Source organism: Eurypyga helias, unplaced genomic scaffold (assembly GCF_000690775.1).
Source record: "Eurypyga helias isolate BGI_N326 unplaced genomic scaffold, ASM69077v1 scaffold26304, whole genome shotgun sequence".
Classification (NCBI taxonomy): domain Eukaryota; kingdom Metazoa; phylum Chordata; class Aves; order Eurypygiformes; family Eurypygidae; genus Eurypyga; species Eurypyga helias.
Window position 1 is genome coordinate 3,373 of NW_010246006.1, and position 21,032 is coordinate 24,404.

At 37.2% G+C, this 21,032-nt stretch overlaps 1 protein-coding gene across 1 annotated transcript; it reads left to right on the plus strand.

Annotated features, from left to right (window-relative positions):
- Positions 1–338: 338 nt before the first annotated feature.
- On the plus strand, positions 339–20,790 carry LOC104508589 (dynein heavy chain 11, axonemal-like; the record flags this gene model as incomplete). Its single annotated transcript, XM_010150265.1, is given in 9 exon segments — positions 339–470; positions 2,213–2,324; positions 6,174–6,280; positions 9,906–10,258; positions 13,523–13,661; positions 16,524–16,625; positions 16,756–16,819; positions 16,822–16,949; positions 20,707–20,790. Coding segments are annotated over 9 exon segments (1,221 nt in total), but the record flags the coding sequence as incomplete, so codon positions are not given.
- Positions 20,791–21,032: the final 242 nt, after the last annotated feature.

Genomic DNA, 21,032 nt, shown 5'->3' on the forward strand with positions numbered 1-21,032 from the left:
ATCCAACTGTAATCAAAAAGTCACTGTATAAATGCAGTGTTAATACAGTTCCACTACTTTAAGTGCCATATTGGAACGTACATTTCCAGAGCCTTTGCTTTATCTGCCACATAAACCAATGACCCCAGTAAAATCTTTCCTAGACACGTGCTAACTATAACAGTCCCACACATCCATACATGAAACAGTAGAGTTTTCTGACAAACCTCCAACATTTTGCTTAAAGTTATAAATGAGAGAATTGTTAATAGCAAGTAATTATGGAAATTATTTTAATCCTATTCATTAGGAAATGTGGTCTTTTGATAAAATTCATTCTTGGGATGTTATATAAGGGCATGGAGTTATTTAAAGTTGAAGAATCTGTCATCGCTGAGAGTAATAATCGAGTTGCAAAATGCTGCAACCAGAGACATGCACTGTTACCAGGTCATGAATGTGACAGGTGTCGCATTCATCCAGAGGTCCTGGTGATGGTCTTTCATGCTCTACGCATAGACATGTAGCAGTACTGTTGAGCATGGGGTAGAGACACTGCTGCCAACTATTCAACGTGTAAGTAGAGCAGAGCTTTAGGTTTCAGACAGAGGCATCTCATGGGTTGAGAAGTGAATTTGTGTTCTCTTTTCAGAAAAAAGGACCCAATTCTCTGAAGGCATACCTGGCTTGCTAAATTAGACAGTTCTCCCATACCTGGCTGTCTCCCTGCTGAGCTTGAAAATAGCTTGAAAGGTTCTCTGTCTTGTCTGGGGCAGAGGAATACTTCCCATTAATAATTTCTATTAAATATTTATAACAAAACCAAGCAATGTGGCTAGAAACTTTCCTGGATAGCAAAATAAAATGTTTCTTAATAGTGAACGAGGAAATGATGGGCAGAGGGAAATGGAAGGTAAGGAAAGAAAGGCTACCTGAACTATCACCCTAGTAGTAAATTTTTAAAGAATTAGTGCATAAGGAGGCTATTGACCTGAGAGTAGAAAGAAATAAAGGGGAAGAGATGTATAAGTTTTACCCAACTGTTGATAATATAGCTGAAAAAACAAAGAAGCTTTATGCACAACAACATAAAAAGTTAGTTCAATTTCTGAAACAGAATCCCAGAGGTTTTGCTTCCTAGGGTATAAGATGGACCAGTTGTTGGTTTTCAAAATATTTGTAACCATTTTGAAAAAAAAAAAAAGGCAATTTTCAATCATTATTAAAATGAAGAGAACTCGAAAGAGAGTGAGCATAACAGGATGTTTCTGTTCCAATATACCAAGTGTTTTTCACATACAGTTTTAATAACCACACACTTTAAAAGATTTTTAATGCAGAAAACTTCTAAACAGGCCTAGCAAAAATCTTTCGTGATTTTTTTTTCACAAAAAATGAAAAAATTATCAACTGTGATCTTTTCAAAGACTTGATTAAAATTTTAGAGTTGATTTTTTTTTTAATTTTTATCTTATAAAACAGTAACAAAATATGGCAAATACCTCCACCAGTCCCCAAGACTTGTAGTGTGCACATGCTGTGTCTGTAGCTTATATCAACTTCATTGGCAGCTGTGCAAATAAACTTGCCTTTCAGTGTTATGTACAGTACAAGACAAAAGAAAAAGGTAGAGTAACGACATTACAAAATATTTAATCCAGGCTGATCAAGGTCAGAGTTTTGGTGCAAATCTGAAAGTATATCCAGTACCTGGAGTGCATATAATTAATTCTATTGGTTTTTACTTGGATTCCATTTGAACACTTTGTCTTATGCTTATGTCTGGTTTTTCTTATTCATTTATTTATTTTACTGTCTGCTGTCTCTTTATAAGTCAGGCTTTCAGTAGCAGAAGATACTAGCTTTACAGGCCTTCTGTGACTCCAGTTTCATAAGGTAGAAGATGAAGTCCAAGGTATAGTTGACAACACTGTGAAAGGGTTGGGTACTGAAAAAGTGAGAGGTGTCCATTTTTTCCTTCTGTTTTGACAGAATAGTTTGTAACAAACTATTCGTTTGACTAAGTTCTGCTTAAAGAAATCAGTGATAGAAGAGAATATTTTCATGTGACTTTCCCAGGGAGCAAAATTCACAGCCTAGCCAAACTAACTTTTTCTCTGTCATATAGTTTACAATCACTGTGAATGAAATATGGTTTAATTAAAGATCTCAGCTCCAAATATGAAATGTGATATGTATAGACAGATGTTATTACAACTCTTCTTGTTCCCAGATTTTGGCAGAAATCAGCCCAACGTGGGTTGCCTTGGAATTTTCTTATGAAGAGCATCACAGGAACAAAGCTCCTTTATTAAAGTCAGATGAACAGCTGCTTGAAACTTTAGGTAACAATCAAGTACAGATTTAATTAACAGAAATAGTATTAGTATATCAATATTACTCACTCCCTTTATATGCTTGGTTAGTTAAAACTTTTTCCTGAAACTTTATTGCAGAGAATTACATTTTCTCCAGATATTAGTCCTGGGAAATTATATGTATGCTCTGTAACTATATATATATTCTAAAGAAATTCCTATCTCCATGTAGGAGTTAACAAAATTACAGCTTTCTAAGGTTATATTTTCCTAGGGTTTTTAAAAAATCTTTTAATAATATGCTGTCCATTTGCAGTGTTTAAATATGTCTTCTGGTATGATATATGATAATAAGAAGTCGCAGGATAATTTGTTAAACTTTTATTAGCCCTAGTTCCTCTCTTTGATAAATTATTCTGATCAGTGCAGTTTTTCACTGGTGTTTTTTTTTTTCTAAGTTCCGCTGCAAACGATTCTGAAGAGTAAATATGTGGCATATTTCATTGAACAAGTGAAAGGTTGGCAAAATAAATTAAACATGGCAGATTCTGTCATTTCCATTAGGATGGAAGTTCAATGCACATGGTCTCATCTACAAAGTGCATTCACTGGCTCTGAAGATACCGGAAGCCAGCTGTCTGAAGATGCAAACAGATTTGATGAAATCAAATCAGAGTAGTGGTAGTTAGAGTTAGTGGTTTGAGTCCATTTATATCTTGCATCTGAATTATTTAGAGTGGCTAATTAAATAGATATTTTTAAAATAATGCCAAATTGACAGTTTGAGTATTTCTTTCATAGGCTTGTTTTTAACTCACTGAATTAACATTATTATGAGAGTCTCAGGCCTACTTGGGAGAAATCAGAAGTGGGTTTTGCATTCTTTATTATTAAAATCAAAGTAATTTTTTGCCTTGTTTTCCTTTCACATGGACTGGCAGCTGCTGATTGACACATTGTCACAAATCATGGTTCGTGACAGAGATCTGCAGGTCATTCCTTTATGTGACTGTAATATCTTCCTTTATTTACTCTTCATTAGCTTTTTAACCTTCTGGAGTCCCATAGAGAGATGATACTTGTGAGTTAGAGAATCCCCTTCTGCAAAACTGTGTATCATTTAGGACAGTGATAGTTGAAACACGAATTAATGTTCTGTTATTTATCATTGGCCAAAGGTAATTGCAGCAATCAACCTAAAATTTAAACTTACACAAAGTATTGTGTCTGAATTGTTTATTCTGACCAAAAAAATGTTACTGAACCCTCACTTAATAAAGTGAGTAACTTGAGGTTTATCAGTATACCTGTGCTTCAATCCACATATGCAAGGAAAAGTTTTCATTATATACATTTGTGAAAAGCTAAGATATGATAATGATCTACAGAGAGGTTCAACGTTTAAAGTTTCAACTAGATTTCTAATTGTTTACATCTGCAATTTAAACAGTGTGGGCAGCAACAAGTCTAACTTTGTCAAACCCCTCTCCCCCCCCCAGTCTCTATTCACACCTTTGTACAAATTGAGAATCCGATTAACAGCAATGTAATTATTCATGGCATTTAACATGCATGCGTTTCTTCATGGTGCATGTTGTAAAAGACATTGGGCTTGCACACATAAGAATTATTGTACAAGTTAATATTTCTGTTACGATCTCTCATTTTTGTTTTATTAGAAGAGATCTAGTAATATAATCAGTGGTATTTGCTTTCCTCTAGAGCAGTTCTCCCTGTTCATTTTACGTTTCCTTCATGTTCAGTCTAAACACTATCAAAATAGGTGTCTGTGGATTATTTGATTTTTTTCATTTAAGAAATGTCAACTCAAGCTTGTTTTAGGTTCTTTCTTCTAGTTTGTTTTCCCAGTAGTTTTGAAACATGAGGGGATTTCCACATATTGCAATAACTTCCTCGCACTTCCATACAGGAGTTGGTGACTGACGTAGCAAATACATAAAAACGTGATGGAAGCTACAACCAAGACAAAGATTTTTTGAAAATGGGAAGCTTTGTGGCACAGGTAAAATTTCCAGTATGATTATAAATTGTTCTAAATTGTAGTTCTGGAACACTCAGGAAATAAGAGCTGTTAGGTCACCTTTGCTTTTTGTAATGGTGTGAGATGATCAGATGATAATATTTTTGTCTTTTTTTGCATGTGACATACTGGACTTTCGGTGCTTTTTATATCACTTAGATTTGAGGCATTGGTTCACATTTTATTGGTTGTCTGATGTAAAAATGGTCAAATGTCTTTATCCTGGCTAAACATATTTTTAAAATTCATTTTCATCCACAAACTGGGAGCTGGGAGTCTCTTTCACACTTACAGGAGGAGACAGTAGATTGTGACAAAAGTCATCCTTCAACACACGTAAAGTTATGCCTTGAACTTCCCACTGATGCTTACTCTTCCTACCTGTAGAGGCAGTGGTTTGGAGTCACAGACTGTTTCTCCTTGCAGGAAAAGGTTGTAATAGGAAATTAAAAGAACAAAACACAAACCTGTTTTCTGAGATGTCACTTTTCTTATGAGACATACCAAGCTAATAGCTTAAGTGCATCAGTCACACACAAATGTGTGGTGTTTTTCCTTTCCAGATAAGCGTGTAATTCAGTATTTTGATTTTTAATACTTTTTGTGTCAATACCAACATGTGTTTTCATGTTTGTTGTCCTTCATACATAAAAAAAAGTATGCATCTTTAAAAAACTGCTACTTTGCTCTCCCATTAGACTCATTCTTAGCTGCTGATTTTTTTTTTTTTTTTTTTTTAATTTATCAACAAGTAGTGGCCCTGTCAAGCAAGAAATTTTGTTCTTGTCCCTTACTTTCTAAGGCTGGACTCTAGCAGGATGAAGGGGAGTCTACTCTTAGCCAAACTTACCTTTTCAGGGACTTTGCTAGTGCAATTCCGTTCTCTTGGGTTTCTTGGTCTGAATGAGTAAAAGGAGCATGTTCTGTTTCAGCTTCTGGAAAGGAAACGTGTAAGGTTTGCCACCTTCTCTGTTCCTTAGAGCTGTATTCATTGTTATTATTTTAAATTAAAAGTGGATTGTATTGTTCTGGTTTAGTGTTTGGTCTGATTTCTTCCTTAACTGGGAGGTAATTCTTGGCTTTAGGGTGATTAAAGACACCTGTTTTTAAAATCTCTGTTGTCTTTTCACACTTTATGAAAAAGCTCAGGCTGAATATTTAGAAACCAAGTGCATAACTTTTCCTTGATTCTGTTTTATTTCTTCAGACTTGCTAGGCATCCTTTCAAAAGGAACACAGCCAAAACAGATGAACTTCCTTGTGTATTACTGTACTTCATTTTGTCTACAGAAAGGCAAATTTTCCAGCTAACCATGTGAGGAGATAGTATCGTAGAACTGTACCTTTGTTTCTGAGTGTTAGCTTACTTTACAAATATAAACACTTTATGTAAGGAAAGCCCCAAACATTTTCTTCCCAGCTAGGACAGGTACAAGGTGTTCAGCAAGGAGAGATGAAACCATCAATGTCAGAAGTGTTATAAATCCTGTGCTGTAGCTAGCTGGAAATTTAGCCACGTGCAATTTGCACTTATTTGGATTTTTGGATTGTAGGTTTGCAGGAATTAGAAATGGAAAAGGTCAATGAAATCATCAAATCTATCCCTCCTTCTGGCGTGGATTGATCAAATTTCAGGCATGCTATGCATAGTGATGATAAAACTGAAAGATCTATGGGCTCTGTTAGGCTGTTACTGACTGAGCTGCTCACAATTGTATGAAGAATGCTTTTGTAGCTATCCTTCTGTTTTCCTCCCTTGAACAATAATCTGCTAGGTTTTGTGACACTTTGAGAACAATCTGTTTAAAAGCACATGCACTTTGATGTATTTTCAGAGGCTTTATACTCTGTTATCTGCATGCCAGATGATACTCCTGGCCTCAGTGACTGTCCAGCCATGCCCATTGGTTCTCTGAGTACAGGAGCTATTAGTGTGTCTCAGGCAAGTCCTTTTCTGAAAGGGTGCAATGTGTAACAGAAGAACTGATACTTTCCAAGAGGATGAAGGACTTGTGAGGCTTGAACACTGAGTATTTTCCAACGTGATGATAGTCTCATAGCTTCTTCACATGACTGAATCTCAGTGGCTTGTTTCAACTGCTTACTGCTCTACACCATATATGAGAAGAGCAACCAAACAGATCTGTTTTTCAGGCGTAGAGCATGCTGGTGTGTAGACAGTGATCTTCAAACTCCACAATCTTTGCAGAGGTTTGTACTTACAGAAAACATTTAGACCTGAATCCACAATTTGTTAAATAAGCACTAGCCATTATTAATAACAATTTTCAGACTTATCAGTTTTATATTGAGCTTTGTTTTTCAGACTCTTCTGATGACTGACATTAGTGTAATTAACTCTATTCACTGCTTTGTCTGTGACCATTTTCCCCCAGCTTTTCCCATAGAAACCTCCTATGTAGTAAGCATGCAAGGGAGCCAGACAGCATCGCTGTGTCAGTCTGTGCCACCAGGGAAATGAGAAGTAATCTTCTTATTAGTTCACTTGGCATAAGCATTCTAATACTACATGGGAGAGGTGGGGGTGGGGGGGTGGGTGTTGTGTGTGTGTAAAGGGCTTTTAAATTTTTTTTAATTGTCTTTGAAACTTAAGAAAAAATGCTGATTAATCACCCGGTCGCTTGGTGCATCTTCCTTGCTAAGATCAATTGAAGCACTATGTGCTGAAATCATTAGAATAAGAAACACAATTGTATGATTAATTCAAAGGCTTGACATGATCCAGTTTAGTTGCGAAGAACTGTGTTAAACTTTGCTGAACCCCGAAATCTTATCTATAGCAAATGTTAGTGTGGTAGTTGTCTATTGTAATAGAAATATGCATTGAAGTAGAGTGATTAACACAAATCTAAGGTAAATGGTTTCTTTATATCTGGTATTTTTGGGTGCAGGTGGCCAGTCATCTTACTGAACTTTTTGACAACGTTACTGACATTTAATTTCAAAAGAACATAGAGGAATCTATAAATGCTGCCCTCGGGATGTACAGCAGAGAAAAGGAGTATGTTCCATTCCAGAAAGACTGTGGATGCAGTGGTCAGTTATGTTGAGTTACATGAAATTTCTTTCATGGGTTTTGCCCTCTTTGGATGTAGATTAGACACTTTTTCAATGGCAGGAATTGATGCTTTCTAAAATGTAAATTTAGAAAAAATAATGAAAAACCTTACAACTATTTTTCCAAATTTCAAAACATCTTGTGTCCCAAAACTCTGTAGTAAACTAATAATTTAATAAATTGTCTAGATTTTTTTTTTTTTTTTTAGTAAGTGAAGAGAGTTAAGTTTAGGGGCAATGAAAAAGGAAAAAAACAAATGTACTAAAAGCCACAGAACTGATGGAGCCTGTGGTTGAATATTGCATTCCTCATACTTCCTCTCTTCTTCTGCCCCTTCATTTCATCTTCCATTATACTTTCAGATCCCCACCTCTCTTACCCCTTAGCACACACCTCTCCAGATCTCCAGCTCTCTCCAATGTCCACTATCAGCTGAACAGGGTTTTAGCTGGTTTTGAGCCTTATGTTTGCTAATTGGCCAGCCAGTATGCATGTTAACTGGGTAGTGGTAGGTCAGAAAGAACAGGTCAGCAGCTTCTCAGACAATAACTTATTGTTCTCAGAACAGTGCTGAATGGATAAGCATTCACATTGCATAAAATCAATGTTGCATGTGGTTCTAGTGATTGATTGTCTCAGCAGGGAGGCCTCAGACTGAATGGAAAAATATATGCAGCTTGCATCTTAGAGATAGTTTCTCCAAGATACAGCTACGTTTGAGTGCATAGAGACATAGGAAAGACTGTATTGTCTGTGTTTACTCTGTGTCTCTGAACAGAAAAACTTCAGTCTTTCATATTCAGAGCTCTAAGACAGTGTGTCTGCATGTTCAAGTCCAATGGGTATGTAAAACAAACCAAGGTCTGGTATCTCGGTAGTTGGGAAGGGCTCCTCAGAGCTAAATCCTACTGAAGAGATAGTAGGAGAGAGAAAATGGAAGGAAAAAATCCCACTCTCATTTCAGGTTTGTAAAGAATGTTGATGTAAAGGAAGTTCTTTGTAAAGATTAGTGAGATGAGTTTCCTATGTTCTTAATATAAAATGTACTGTTTGTTACGTGTATAAATTTATGCATGTTTGGGGTTTTTTTTCTCTTCAAAAGGCAGAGTCTTGGTTGCAACACCTTGCGGAAACTGTACCCAAAACAGTGGACCTCTGCATCATGGAGACGTTACTGGCCTATGAAGAGAAGCAGAGAGAATAGTGAGGTTTTGACTACCCAGCCCAGGTTGCACTTACTGGTTCACAAATCTGGTGGGGTTTGAGTGAAGAAATGCCATTTGGTAGATTGGATGAGAGCTTGGCATCAGGTCTGAAGGATTGCCACAAGAAGCAGATATGGATATCTTCTTTTTGTTTAATTCAGTGAAAATAAGCCCAGTGTGGAAATGGTCTCATAAAAAAGATATGAGGCATATTTAATAATATTCTTCCTGTAGTAAATAAACTGCTATTAGCATCTACTGAAAAAAAGAAATACACCATTTGATTCAAGGTGTGTCTAATCCTTTGTAATTGGTTGTAGTTGTTATTATTCATTAGTGGCTAGGAATGAGGTGGTGAGACCTACTGATGACAGCTGTAGGTTTGTGATGGGTCCCATTACTTTCATCTGAATAGCTCCTACCTGGTATAATGGCTCTGCAGTGGCTCTTTAGGTCACCAGTTCCCAAGCTTTGCTTGGCTGTCACAGCTACACCATAGATGGGATGTCACCCAGAAACAATGTTTTGCCAACATTTGCGATGCTCAGTTTCAGTACTTTTGTAAGTATTTGGGAAATACCCCTCGGCTAGTTGTTACACCTTTGACTGATAGGTAATGACTTTTACTAATAGCAGTGTCTGTTATATCTGTTTCAGTGAATAAAAAAAATCTTAGAAGTTCAGTGTTCTTTCCTACCTCATATGTATTTTATAAGGTTATTAAGATACAGTATATCTGAGCATGTGGGGGCAGGTAGATTTGCACACTTTAAGTCATGGTATGATCTTAATATCCATTACTTTTAAAATAACTGAATTACTTCTTGCATAGTATAATGTATGTACTCTGTGTCTAGTCTGAAGAAGAATATGAGCAGATCTTTATGAAAATTAATCAGGAGTTTTCAGCAAAATAATATTTTTTTTGTGTGTTGAAGTCCAAACCAGTACTTTTTTCACACCACATAAAATGAAGCTTTTTTCTGGAAACGGTTTTGCTCCAGAATGGAATTTCTTTTTAAAATCAGTGATCCAGAATGATGCATCAAACAATCCTGGTTGGCTTAGTGCTTATGACCCTTAGTTGAGGAGGACAATTCTGGGGCTCATATTTTGGGAAATAGGGAAAGTGGCAACTACAGTCTACTATTTCTTGTCCTGCATCCCTATCAGTCTCATTTATTTTACATGTTTTAAAAGTTAATTCTTCCTGTAGACATACTTCAGCCATAATATGAATTCTTTGTTGCTCTAACAATCCAGTTTGTTCTTTCCAAATTCAGTGCTGGCTAAAGGAGCCACAGATTACTAAAAGTTGTTGCCTACCAGGGAAATGCCTCTTCATTAGATCTGAGCAAACGCACTTTCCTGGGTGTTTGCTTTTCGCCACTGTGAGAGATGGGATCCAGGCCCAGAAGCACCTTTGTTACCTGACCCCTGATGGCTGGTTTTGTATGATGCAGTTGTTTACATCTAATCCAACTGTAAAATGTTTGCAAGCATTATCTTGTTGTAACGGATTTTTATTCCTTAGTGAAACCATTGCTTTGAAGTCATCAGTTGGAATATTTATTACCATGAACCCAAGATATACAGGTTGGACAGAACTACCTGAAAACCTCAAAGATCTGTTCAGGCAAGTATGCTGTAGTGTACTTCTACAGTACACAAGTATGTCAAGTCTGCATTTAGAGTACGTATGTCACCTTATGCTTCTAGTCTTGGTTTTCAATGAAGTGTCGTTTTTGTTTGCTTCAGAATTGGCATGGGGAAAAAAAAATCAGTATAGATATCATGCTTGCCCGCATGCCGTAACAACAAGGGAAATTAGATGTATAATTGACATTTTTGTAATCTGCTTAAAATATTACAGATACCTGTGAACACACAGCACACGGAATGTCCCTAAATAGGTGCAAGAATATTTGTTGTTTTGTGGTAAATAGTTTTCCTCACAGCTGGCTTATACAGATGGTTATTCTACTAGGTTACGTGTCCAGCTATCGCATTCTTCCATAGGTGTAGGCATGTGTGTGCGTTCATAGATGTTCCATAACTGCCAGTTGAAAATGAAGCCATATGCTCTTACCTAGGAAGATAGTGGATGTGTAATCGAGGTGCTGTGACAAGTCCAGTGCACAGCCAAAAAGTGCATGTGTTTAGACAGCTTAGGACAGCCCGTTTTCTTTTTCTTAACGTATATTTTTAGTTTTTTAACACTAATGTTTCAAAAAAGAAAGATTTTAGTTTAAAAGATCTGACTCTATTTTGTATGCTGCATGCAGTGAGTTTTGTATCAAAACAGTGCTCCTGAGGGTGAATTAATTCGGCAAGCAGTTGCTCTGGCATGATGGGAGTAAAATGATGCCAATTTATTCCGACAAAGTGTTGGAGCTTTGAACTATGTGGTAATGGTCTTTGACTTAAATGGTGCAGGGCTTGCTTAAAAAAGAATTGTCAGTTGAAATCTTTGCTCTTGTGTTCACACCTTTCACTGATTTAATCAAGACTTGAGGGGGGAAAAAAAAAAGGGATTCTGTGATTTCATTTCTTGACATACTGAAATTCAGTGGGGCAAGCTGCAAGGCATTGCCAGGCTGGCTGGGGAGGCTCAAGTATAGGTGTGCTATCTGGGATCTGCTTCTATGAGCTCTAAATCCCTTTGATTTTTAAAAGATAGAAACTTAGGAAAGAACTGGGCTTCACTGTTGCTTCTGTGAGCAAGTTGAAACACAGATACTACTTTCTTTTTTATTAAAAGTTACATCAAGATTTTGGTGTATTTTATTATTTCTGCTGTAGCCATGGAATTCCTGACAACATACTGCTTCATGCTTTCACTGCAGAAAGGCTAAAGTTAGAAAGCTGTTTGCTCAGGCACATCTCATCCTCTTGCCAACCAAATATCCTGCTTCGGGTGGCAGCAGCAATTAGCTTTCTTGTTCTTTGAGCCGCAATTACAATCATTTGTAACAAGCTGTAAGTAACATCTGTTTACAAAGAGGAGGCTAGGATTTGAATTCATATGCCTCTGCAAGGGCTGAATAAGAGGCTATAGCTGGGTTTTAGCAAACTTTGGAGGGAGACCCTGGGAAGTGCATTCCCCTTCCCCAGGAGTGGTTTTTTTTTTTTTTTGGTGTTTCACAACTTAGCTTTACCAAGCCTTCTCGTTAGTTGGCACCTAAGGTCCCTTCAAGGCAAAGCAGGATTGGTGTGCACCAAGGGAACAGTGTTGGGCAGCCCCTCGATTCAGAACCTTGCACAGGGGAGGACAGGGTGATGGGGACCTCATCCACCCTTTCTGCATTCAGACAGTTCGCTGCCGAGTCTTCTACAGACAGCTCGATGCGGAGTTTGACAAGAGAGCAGGAGGGATCACTCCTTATTGCTACCAGGTTTAATCTCTCAGTGAGTTGCCAGAGGATGGAAAATACATGTGATTATTTCTGTAGTTTGTTTATTATGTTTGTTGGGTTTTGGTTTTTTTTTTTTTCATTTGGGAAGAAAAGAGTAAGGGTTAAGAAATAATGTTTATTAATATCTCTGCTGAAAGATAAAGTCAAATTGTTGCTTTACTTGATGAGCTTTCTATTATGATTTTCTTTGTGGGGTGGTTTTTTTTTTTAATTTTCAAAATGTACTTGCTACATAGAGCTGAAGTGTTACCTTTACTTGGTTGTCACATAGAATAAAAGGCCTTTGTAATTAAAGTATGAACTGCTGCATTTGGGGCTCAGGAATTCAGCGCTGTAGCTGATGTCTGTAATAGCTCTTATGCTCTGTGCAATGAACAGGAAAGGCGGGAGGTAACTGGTAAAGCATTAACTCCTCATATTTACCACCTAATAAAATCTCATGAGGGAGAGAAGATATATTGAATACTACTAGCCTGATCTTTCTTGTACAATCAGTTATTCTATTTACCAGAAGGATACTGGTTATGGTAGGTAGAAGAGCATATAAATTTTTTGTAGTTGACTGAAATGCATATAGCAGCCCTTGTTTGGACTTATGAAGAAATGATTTAGGGAATAGTTTACCTAAAAGTTTTTTAACAAAGGAGTACTTAATCTTTCTCTTGACTGTATATGATTGATTTCTGTCAAAAATATACTGCTGGATTAAACCACTGTTCTTAATTTTGCCATATTTAAATATGAATGGGGAACAGAATATCGTCTTTGACGGTAGTAAGAAAAGTGCTCCAATGGACAAATTTGCTGGTTTGTAGCTAACCTGAACACAAAATTCAAGGTGTCTTCCCTGCTACTGTGTAGTGTAAGTAGAGCTTTTAATGATGAAATTGTTTAACCTTTGCATCATTGTTTTGAGTTACCTTTTAAATTGGAGATTTCTCATTTATATGATTAAAATGGCTGTGGTCTTGTTCTAAAAGTTTGAACTAAAGGTTATATTTTAAAAAGAAACAAACAGCAAAATCTCTAAGGGCAACCGTATCTTCATATAAAAGCATTAAAGCTCTCAAAAACTCGAAGACCTTTAAAAAAGGGTGGCATTTTTAGCAATGGCAGGGTGTCACACTTGACTTCCAGACCCCGTATAGCTGGTGGCCGGTTCCTCCAGCCGTTGGTGGCAAGTGACACCGCTGCAGACTGTTAGTGCTCTGAGTTTCGGTAGTACCTGTCTCACAAACCCTGTGTTTCTCATCTGCCTCCTTTGTGTACAGCAGTTACTGAATACTAACAATCAACAATGCCTAATCAGCTCCTTTTGCTTTGAAGTAAGGTCCTTGTTAGCTTTGACTGGCACCCTTAATTGTGACTCTCGAGCTCTGTTTTAAAAATGTTTGCACACATCAGTCATTTGATTTAAGTGACTTATTCTCCATGTTTAAATCCTGATTGTGTATTTGGATTATGGGGTTTGTTTTCTTTCGTAGAGCCTGCACTGTGGCTGTCCCTGACATTGAACTGATATATGAAATTTTGTTGGTTGCTGAAGAGTTTATTGATACACACTTGTTAGCCAGGAAGTTTATTACCTTGTGTGCTCTCTGCAGGCAACTGCTTTCTAAACAGGTGAGAGTCTCTTTGGGCTTCTAGGTTTGATACGTGTTAATTAGCACATACTCACTTGGAAACATTACAGGTGGACAATGTATAATAAAGGGGGGGCGGGTGGTGGGGGGTGGTATGTATATAGTCATATTTATTTTGAAGACAGTTTAAATGACATGTCCATCATTATTAAATTGTCAGATATTAATTTAGAAGAAAGCGCACTTTCCTCTGATCTTGGGACATTTGTAATGAATTAAGTTTGCTTTAAATAATTGTATATCATAGAATCACAAAATGGTTTGGGTTGGAATGGACCTTAAAGGCCATCTAGTTCCAACCCCCCTGCCATGGGCAGGGACACCTTCCACTAGACCAGGTTGCTCAAAGCCTCATCCAGCCTGGCCTTGAACACTTCCAGGGATGGGGCATCCACAGCTTCTCTGGGCAACCTGTTCCAGTGCCCCACCACCCTCACTGCTTCATACCTGGGATGGCTGAGCCACAGTGTGCTGTTGTGTTGGAGAACACATCTCTCTGTTGGAGAAAAATCTTGAAGGAGAGTAGGAATTATTATGAATAAGAAATAACGTATTCTATTTGGATGAATATTTAAGCTTTTCCCAGTAAATACAGTGGAGGATTGTCTGGAAAATGGAAATAAAGTATTGCTGAATAATTTAACTATTAAACTATTCTGAATAGGAATTCTTCCTAGTAATCTTAAAAATCTACAACTTATAAGACTTGAAAGTTTTATCATTTCCTCCTTGTATGCATGCTGTTTACTCATTTCCAACTGTATTATTTTTTCAGAAGATGTTTTTAATATTTGGTTTTATTAGTGGAATAAGAACTTGGAGAACCCTTCAACCTTAAGCCATAAAGCTCTAGCTAGCAGGGCCATTATGAAAACAAAAGCAACTTTATTTTCATGCCTGCATAATTTTGAAATTATTTCTAATTATTCTGAAGTTTTCCTGACATATTCTTTCAATGTATAAGATATAATTATTATCTGCTTCACTAGAGCAGGGATTCCTCAGCTCTAACAATTGCTTTGTCCTGGAGTCATTCTGTGAATTCAGAAAAATCACTTGTACTGTTGTTTGCCATTTCAATATTGAGAATATTTGAAGCAGAACCTAGAATGTTCTTGTTTGTTTATTATTTTTATCTTATTTGTTTTACTTTTCATGGAAATGAGATAAATTGTATCTCTTTGGCTAAAATTCTGGGCTGCTGCAGAAAATATACAGCAGTTCAGAGAGCTCTGAAAACATTGGTCCAGTGCTGGGGCTTTTAGGGCTTTCAATATAACTTTGTGGGCGCTAGTATCCTAGCCTATGAAAACTGCTTCAGAACAGCCTTGTCAGGGTTCTGGTGCATATGCTGTGAAGGAAGGGACTTTTAGTCCTGTCATGCAATGGCAAATAGTCCTTGAACATTGGACAATCCACACAAGAGGCTGCTGTAAAGATGAATAGCTTGCTTTTTAACAACCCATCAGACAGCAAATCAACAAAAGAAATGTGGGGGGGAAAAAAAACACCTTACTTAAAATCTAAGCAAAAGATCATTAAGCCCAGTATATGCCTAAATTTCCTATTTTCCTAGCCAACTCCATGCTTAACTTCTTTGCCTAGGTGTAACATTTGTAAAATGTGGAGGCTCATTTTCATTGCAGATACTCAGCATCTTTTGCACCTCAGAAAAAGCTGGCAGTTTTTTGTACTGATGATGAACTGTTCTGAAGTTATAAATGGCTTTTTATTTTGTCTTCTCTGTGATACATTTTGTGCATTTTGTTCCACTATCATGGAAGGGTATAGTGACATGTGTGAATTTTTTAAAAATAGTATATTAAGGTAAGGGTTTGTTATTGGGTTTTTTGGTTGGTTGAGTGTTTTTTTTGTTTAGATTTGGTTTGTTGTTTTCTGTGGTTTTTTTGTTTGTTTCTTTTAAGTTTAGGTAATACCAACCAGGCTATATTTATATTGAAGTGGTGGTTGTGGTTGCAGGTAACATTGTCAAACACCACCTGATGGGTAGCCAGTTTGGGTGCTGAACTGAACTACATGAACTGAAAGAACATAGGCATAGCCTTAAATTTAGAGCTGTGGGTTCGTGATAGATTCCTTCAGCCATTGCAGTATTGGCTGTAGAGGTATGCCCTCCCATCATACAAAGTTGTTTAAATCTCAAAAATGTTTAAATTGCCTTCTCCTTCTATTTCTGTGTTACTTAGGAAAAAAAAAAAGGTGAATGTTGCACAATCCTGGAAAAAGGAAGAAGAGGGACTAAAAAGTCTGTGTGATGAAAAAGTTGTGCCTTCTGCATTGGATATCTGCCTTCACACTGGCAGGGCTTAGGGGAAGGTATCCTTCATTTACCAAATGTTTCTAGGCTTTTTCTCTAGGCTGATTACCTATATGTTTCTCTTTTCCCTTAATTTTGGTGTTGGAGCTGGTTGCAAAATATGTTGATAGTCTGTCCAGTCTTCTCTTTTGGAAACAGGTAAGTATTGCTAGGATCAGGTAGATTTAATAGAAGTTGGGCAACAATGTTTTCTTGCCTTGTTTCATCATGGAGGTATAGTTGCAATGAAAGAAATAATACTTGACAGTGCAAATTTTGCCATTTAAGAATAGGGAACAAAGTGGTAGAATACAAAAATTAAATAGATAGACACATTTCACCCTGTTGGTTGGTTGGTTTGATGGTTTTTTTACTAGACTTCCAACACTGGCCTAAAACCACCATAAGAGTACAAGGGGATAAAAGGGTGTCACTTTACTCTGTATGTAAGCAGCATGTTTCTTCTCAAACATTAACACCTTTTTATTTCCTGTGTTAACAGGATTAGTTATAATGTTTTTACAGCACCATTATGACTGGAGACTTCTTGAATTACATGCTATCAAGTCAGTTTTGGTAGTTGGTGGCTCACTGAAACAAGCAGACAAGAACAAACCTGAGGATCAGGTGAAATCTTCACTTAAAACCATCTAAGAGTATGAGCTGTTTCTGGTGTTTTGCCTTTAATTAAAAACAGAATCCTAAAAAGAGAAGGGGTTAACGCTCTTGCAGTATGTGGTTTACCATCCTTTTCCAGGTGCTTATGCGAGCCTTAAGAGACTTCAATTTGCCTAAAATAGTGACAGATGATATCCCAGTTTTCACGGCCTGATCAGTGACCTGTTTCCAGCTCTGGATGCTCTGAGGAAGAGGACCCTGCAATTTGAACAGATGGTTAAACAATCTACCCTGGAGCTTCACTTGCAGTCTGAAGAGAGCTTTATACTCAAAGTAAAAGAATTCATTGCCTTTAATTGCTCCCCTTAAGATTTTCAATCAAAATAATTGCAAATGGGTTATATTAGACATGAAGGTTATTTTTGAGTATGTTACAGTATTGATAAGGTGTCCTCAAAGTCTCAGTATTTCAAAGGCATTTTGTCATGGCAGTAATACACTTCTGTATGATAAATATGACCATAAGGACTTGCGTATCCTGTTCAGAAAAGCTGTCTACACTGACAAACATGTTTGTTTGTGTACAGTACCAAGCATTTGTACTTTGTAGCAAATTAATTGTTGGCTATTATTCATAGGGAGGAAAGAAGAGTAAGGGAGCAAAAACATATAAATAAGAAAGCATGGATTTGGAATGTGCATGGCTACATGTGATTTGTGTGTGTTCTGTTTTTCTTGATTAAAATAATGCATATTGTGCTATACACATCAAAAACAGTGCATGTACATCTGTGTATGTATGTATTTTCATAAGGATTAGTTGTCTATAAGTTAATTTAAACACTAATTTTAATTTGAATTTCAGGGTGAAAAGGTGAAACTTAGAAACACTGGTTAGTATACGGACCAAATAAAAAGCACGCTTATTTGGACTACTAAGTATATTCCCACCCTCCTTCCAGGAACATCCATACCTGCTGTATGCAATAGCACATTTATTAGGGTCTATTGGAAACTGGAATAACCAAGATGGTTAAATGTGACTCATCTCAGAATTTATAAAAGGATTTTCTGCTCTTGTCTGTCTTGTTCCATTACCCTGACAGAAGGGTGAAAGACAATAGACAATAAGCTATACCTTCAGGTGTTACGAACTTTGCGATCAGCCTTCCATAGAGTATTTTGACTCCTGCTAACTCGGTGAATCAGAAGATGAGCACTGAGGAACATGAACTTGTTCCTTTTGGACTTCAGAAAGTCAGTGTGGATGCTCTCCACTAATACCATAAGCAGCCAAGCCACTTCCACTCTGTGGCTCACAGAACTATTTCTTTGGAGGAAATGTGTTACTTTACCAAATTATAGCTGCACAGTTGTTCTGAGTGTGGAATTCATTCTGCTAAAGTGATGTCAAAATTGTGTTAACTGTTCTGTATCCCTGGGTTGGCACAATCCTGCTGGACTGTATGGCTTTCTAGCAAAATAGGATTTGTTCTCACTTGCTGAGGTCACTAGATTCATTAATTTAAGCCAATTCTCTTCCAATTTTCTGGAAGACAAACAATGCTGTTTGATGCAACATCAGCTCAGCTGAAGCAAATCTGCTGAGAAGGCCTAAGTTCATTTTTGTTCCTGTTAAAGGGAATAGGATTGTAGAGGTGGGAGATAATTTTTGTGAATATTTGTGTTTCTATAATAAGAAGGACAACAGGAGAGAAAAGGTACTCACTGTGTATCCCTTCTGTGCAGTAAGTTGTTCAGCTGGAAGGGCAGTGTGTAGCTCTGTGTTTGTCATTGGAAATGCAGGGACTGGAAAGAGTAAGGTGCCTGCCTACCTATACAGTGTGTTTTCGACCTCACGTTGTAAAGAAATTGCCGTGATTCTTGAAGAAGACATTCTGCATGTTGCCTGTGCCTTAGGCTGCAGTGTAATAACACACTGTTCAGGCCATCCAGTCAGCCATTTGATGTGTAATGGCAAAGCTCAAATGTTACAAGCAAATTCTACATTTTATGTGTTGTTTGCATGTCCCAGAGGAAAATTAATCATAGCACCAAGTAATGAGCATTCAATTTGACAGATAGACTAAGTAATACTTCATTCAGGATGGTTTAATTAGGCTTCTAGACAGAAATAGTGGAATATATTGCCAAAACACTAGACAAATACTTCTAATAGCTAATGCTGCCCATTTCTGCTACTAAATGTTGGCAGCTGCATGTATTTTATTCCCCATTTAACATTTTCTATTAGAATTGACTGCAGAGTACAGCTGCTTCAGAATGGGCTGCTCCTTTCCTATCCTTAGGCTTAATGGAAATTTGGGGCTAAACTAGCACAGAGGCTTGAGTAAATCAAGGTGATCAGTTGACTGAGTGCAGGGAATTGTAGGCAGAGACCCTGTTCAGGAAGAAAGTAAAAGATTCCTATTGTATCAGAATTGTGTCCCTGATATGCAGCCCATGCCTTATCTTCAGGTGCTGAAAGTTCTGCATCACACCTACGTGAACATGAAACAAAAGCTTGTTTGGAATGACCTTAACCCAAAAAGCTCTGACAGCTGATGAACTGTTTGGTTTTAAACACTGTGCAACCCAAGAATGGAAAGATGGCAAAATAGCAGACATGTTATTCTTCCTAGAATCTGTGGAAGAAGGCATTGTTCTCTAGCAGCAATGGACAATGCTAGAATTTGGAGAAGTTGTTAGAGACTGAATTCTTGCATTTTTCTGTGTTTTCATGCAGTGAGATATGGGTGCAGAGCACTGGTGCTTATGGGAAGACTGGAGACAGGGCAGGATGCTAGTAGACAGAAAAGAACTAGCCTGAATGATGATGATTCTGCTGCCTTAAAGGGCAAGCTATTTTCTCCCCAGACCCATGAAACCTCCCATATCTCACCCATATCATTAAGACTAATGACATACCCTGCTGCAATCAAAACAGAAATAGGTCATTATTACATAAGATGCAGTCATTTTGCTGCATCAAGTGTTTACTGAAAATATTTTTGTTTTTTTACATCTAACAAGCAAGCAAAAGAAAAAAGCATGGTTTTGATGCTACAAAAGCTTCTTGTTTCAGTGATGCATTAATTCTTCTGAAGTTTTAATTGCTGTGCAGTGTTGTTTAAGCATTAAAGTGATGGTTTTCTACTGAAATATAATTTGCAGGCCTCCTGTCATGTCCTCTCTGAGAGCAAGCTAATATTACTCATGAGTGGCCAAAACAATTAGTTTTAGGTAGGAACATAGATCCTATGTAGATTAAGTTGCTCAACAGTTATGGATGATAACAGGGTGAGTAACTGAGAAGCAAGTGCAGTGGCTTACTCTCTACCTGTTTTTCCACTTTCCTCTCCTTTTATTTTTCTGGACATTGTTTTTCAGTGTCCATTCCTTTTGTCTTAGATTCTTATAGGTTCTTTTGTTTTCACTATTGCTAAGTAATATTTTAGTATCTGAGTAACACATTATGTCTTGCCTATGTTGTACAACAAAAATGGTTTAAGGTAGACTACGGATACAGTAAGGGTGATTGTGCCTCCTAGTGTATGAGCTGATGTAATTCAAGATGTCAATCATAAGATTATTGAAACTGGAATTTGGAAAGCCTCTCACTAAAAGAGATTTAAGATTCCATGAGTGAAGTAATCACATCACTAGAGTAAAGAAGACTGTTGGTAGGAAAACTACGTAAGTCAGTTGAAGAACTAGTAATAGTACTCAGGCTTCTTAATCCCTTTTTATTAATTATACATATAAAGCAATTTTGTTGGCTGTCTGAAATGCTGTAATGTAATGAAATCCAAATATAAAATCTGAATGTCACCTTAGGAAGGTGATTGTGGTTTAGCCCATTCTCTTAAGCTTTCCTGTCTTACGAATTTAAACCATCTAGCGACATGGTCTCTAATTACTGAGCAAGGTGACTGGCTGGGGCTAGCCGTGTAGCCTACGTTTAGCTGATGAACAGAAGGTGGCTTTTCCAAAAGACGTTTCAGAGCATCTAAGTTTAGGCTTCTGCTCTGAATCATATTCTGTTTATTTCCATTGACACTGAGAGAGATTTCGCTTCCCCTGCTTTTAGCATCTTTCTGGAGAACTCACTCTGGTGAAGCAGGCTAATCAAGTTTTGAATGAATTAAACTGTGAAAAACTCATACAAGATCAGGTAAAACCTTTTGAATTTGTCCTTCTCTTTGTTTCTGAAGTAAAAAACTATAGCTATGTTTGAATACAGTTTGTTTAGCTATGTTGAAGAAATAGTGTACGTGCATGGTGTTGCAGATAATCTTTGCTTATCTGCGGGGTTGTAATAAACACATTCTTGCCCTGATCACATTCTTGCTAGACAGTGTATCTTAGCTTGCTTTTGCCAAAAAATTTACTGATGATTTCTAGGTTCATCAGTAA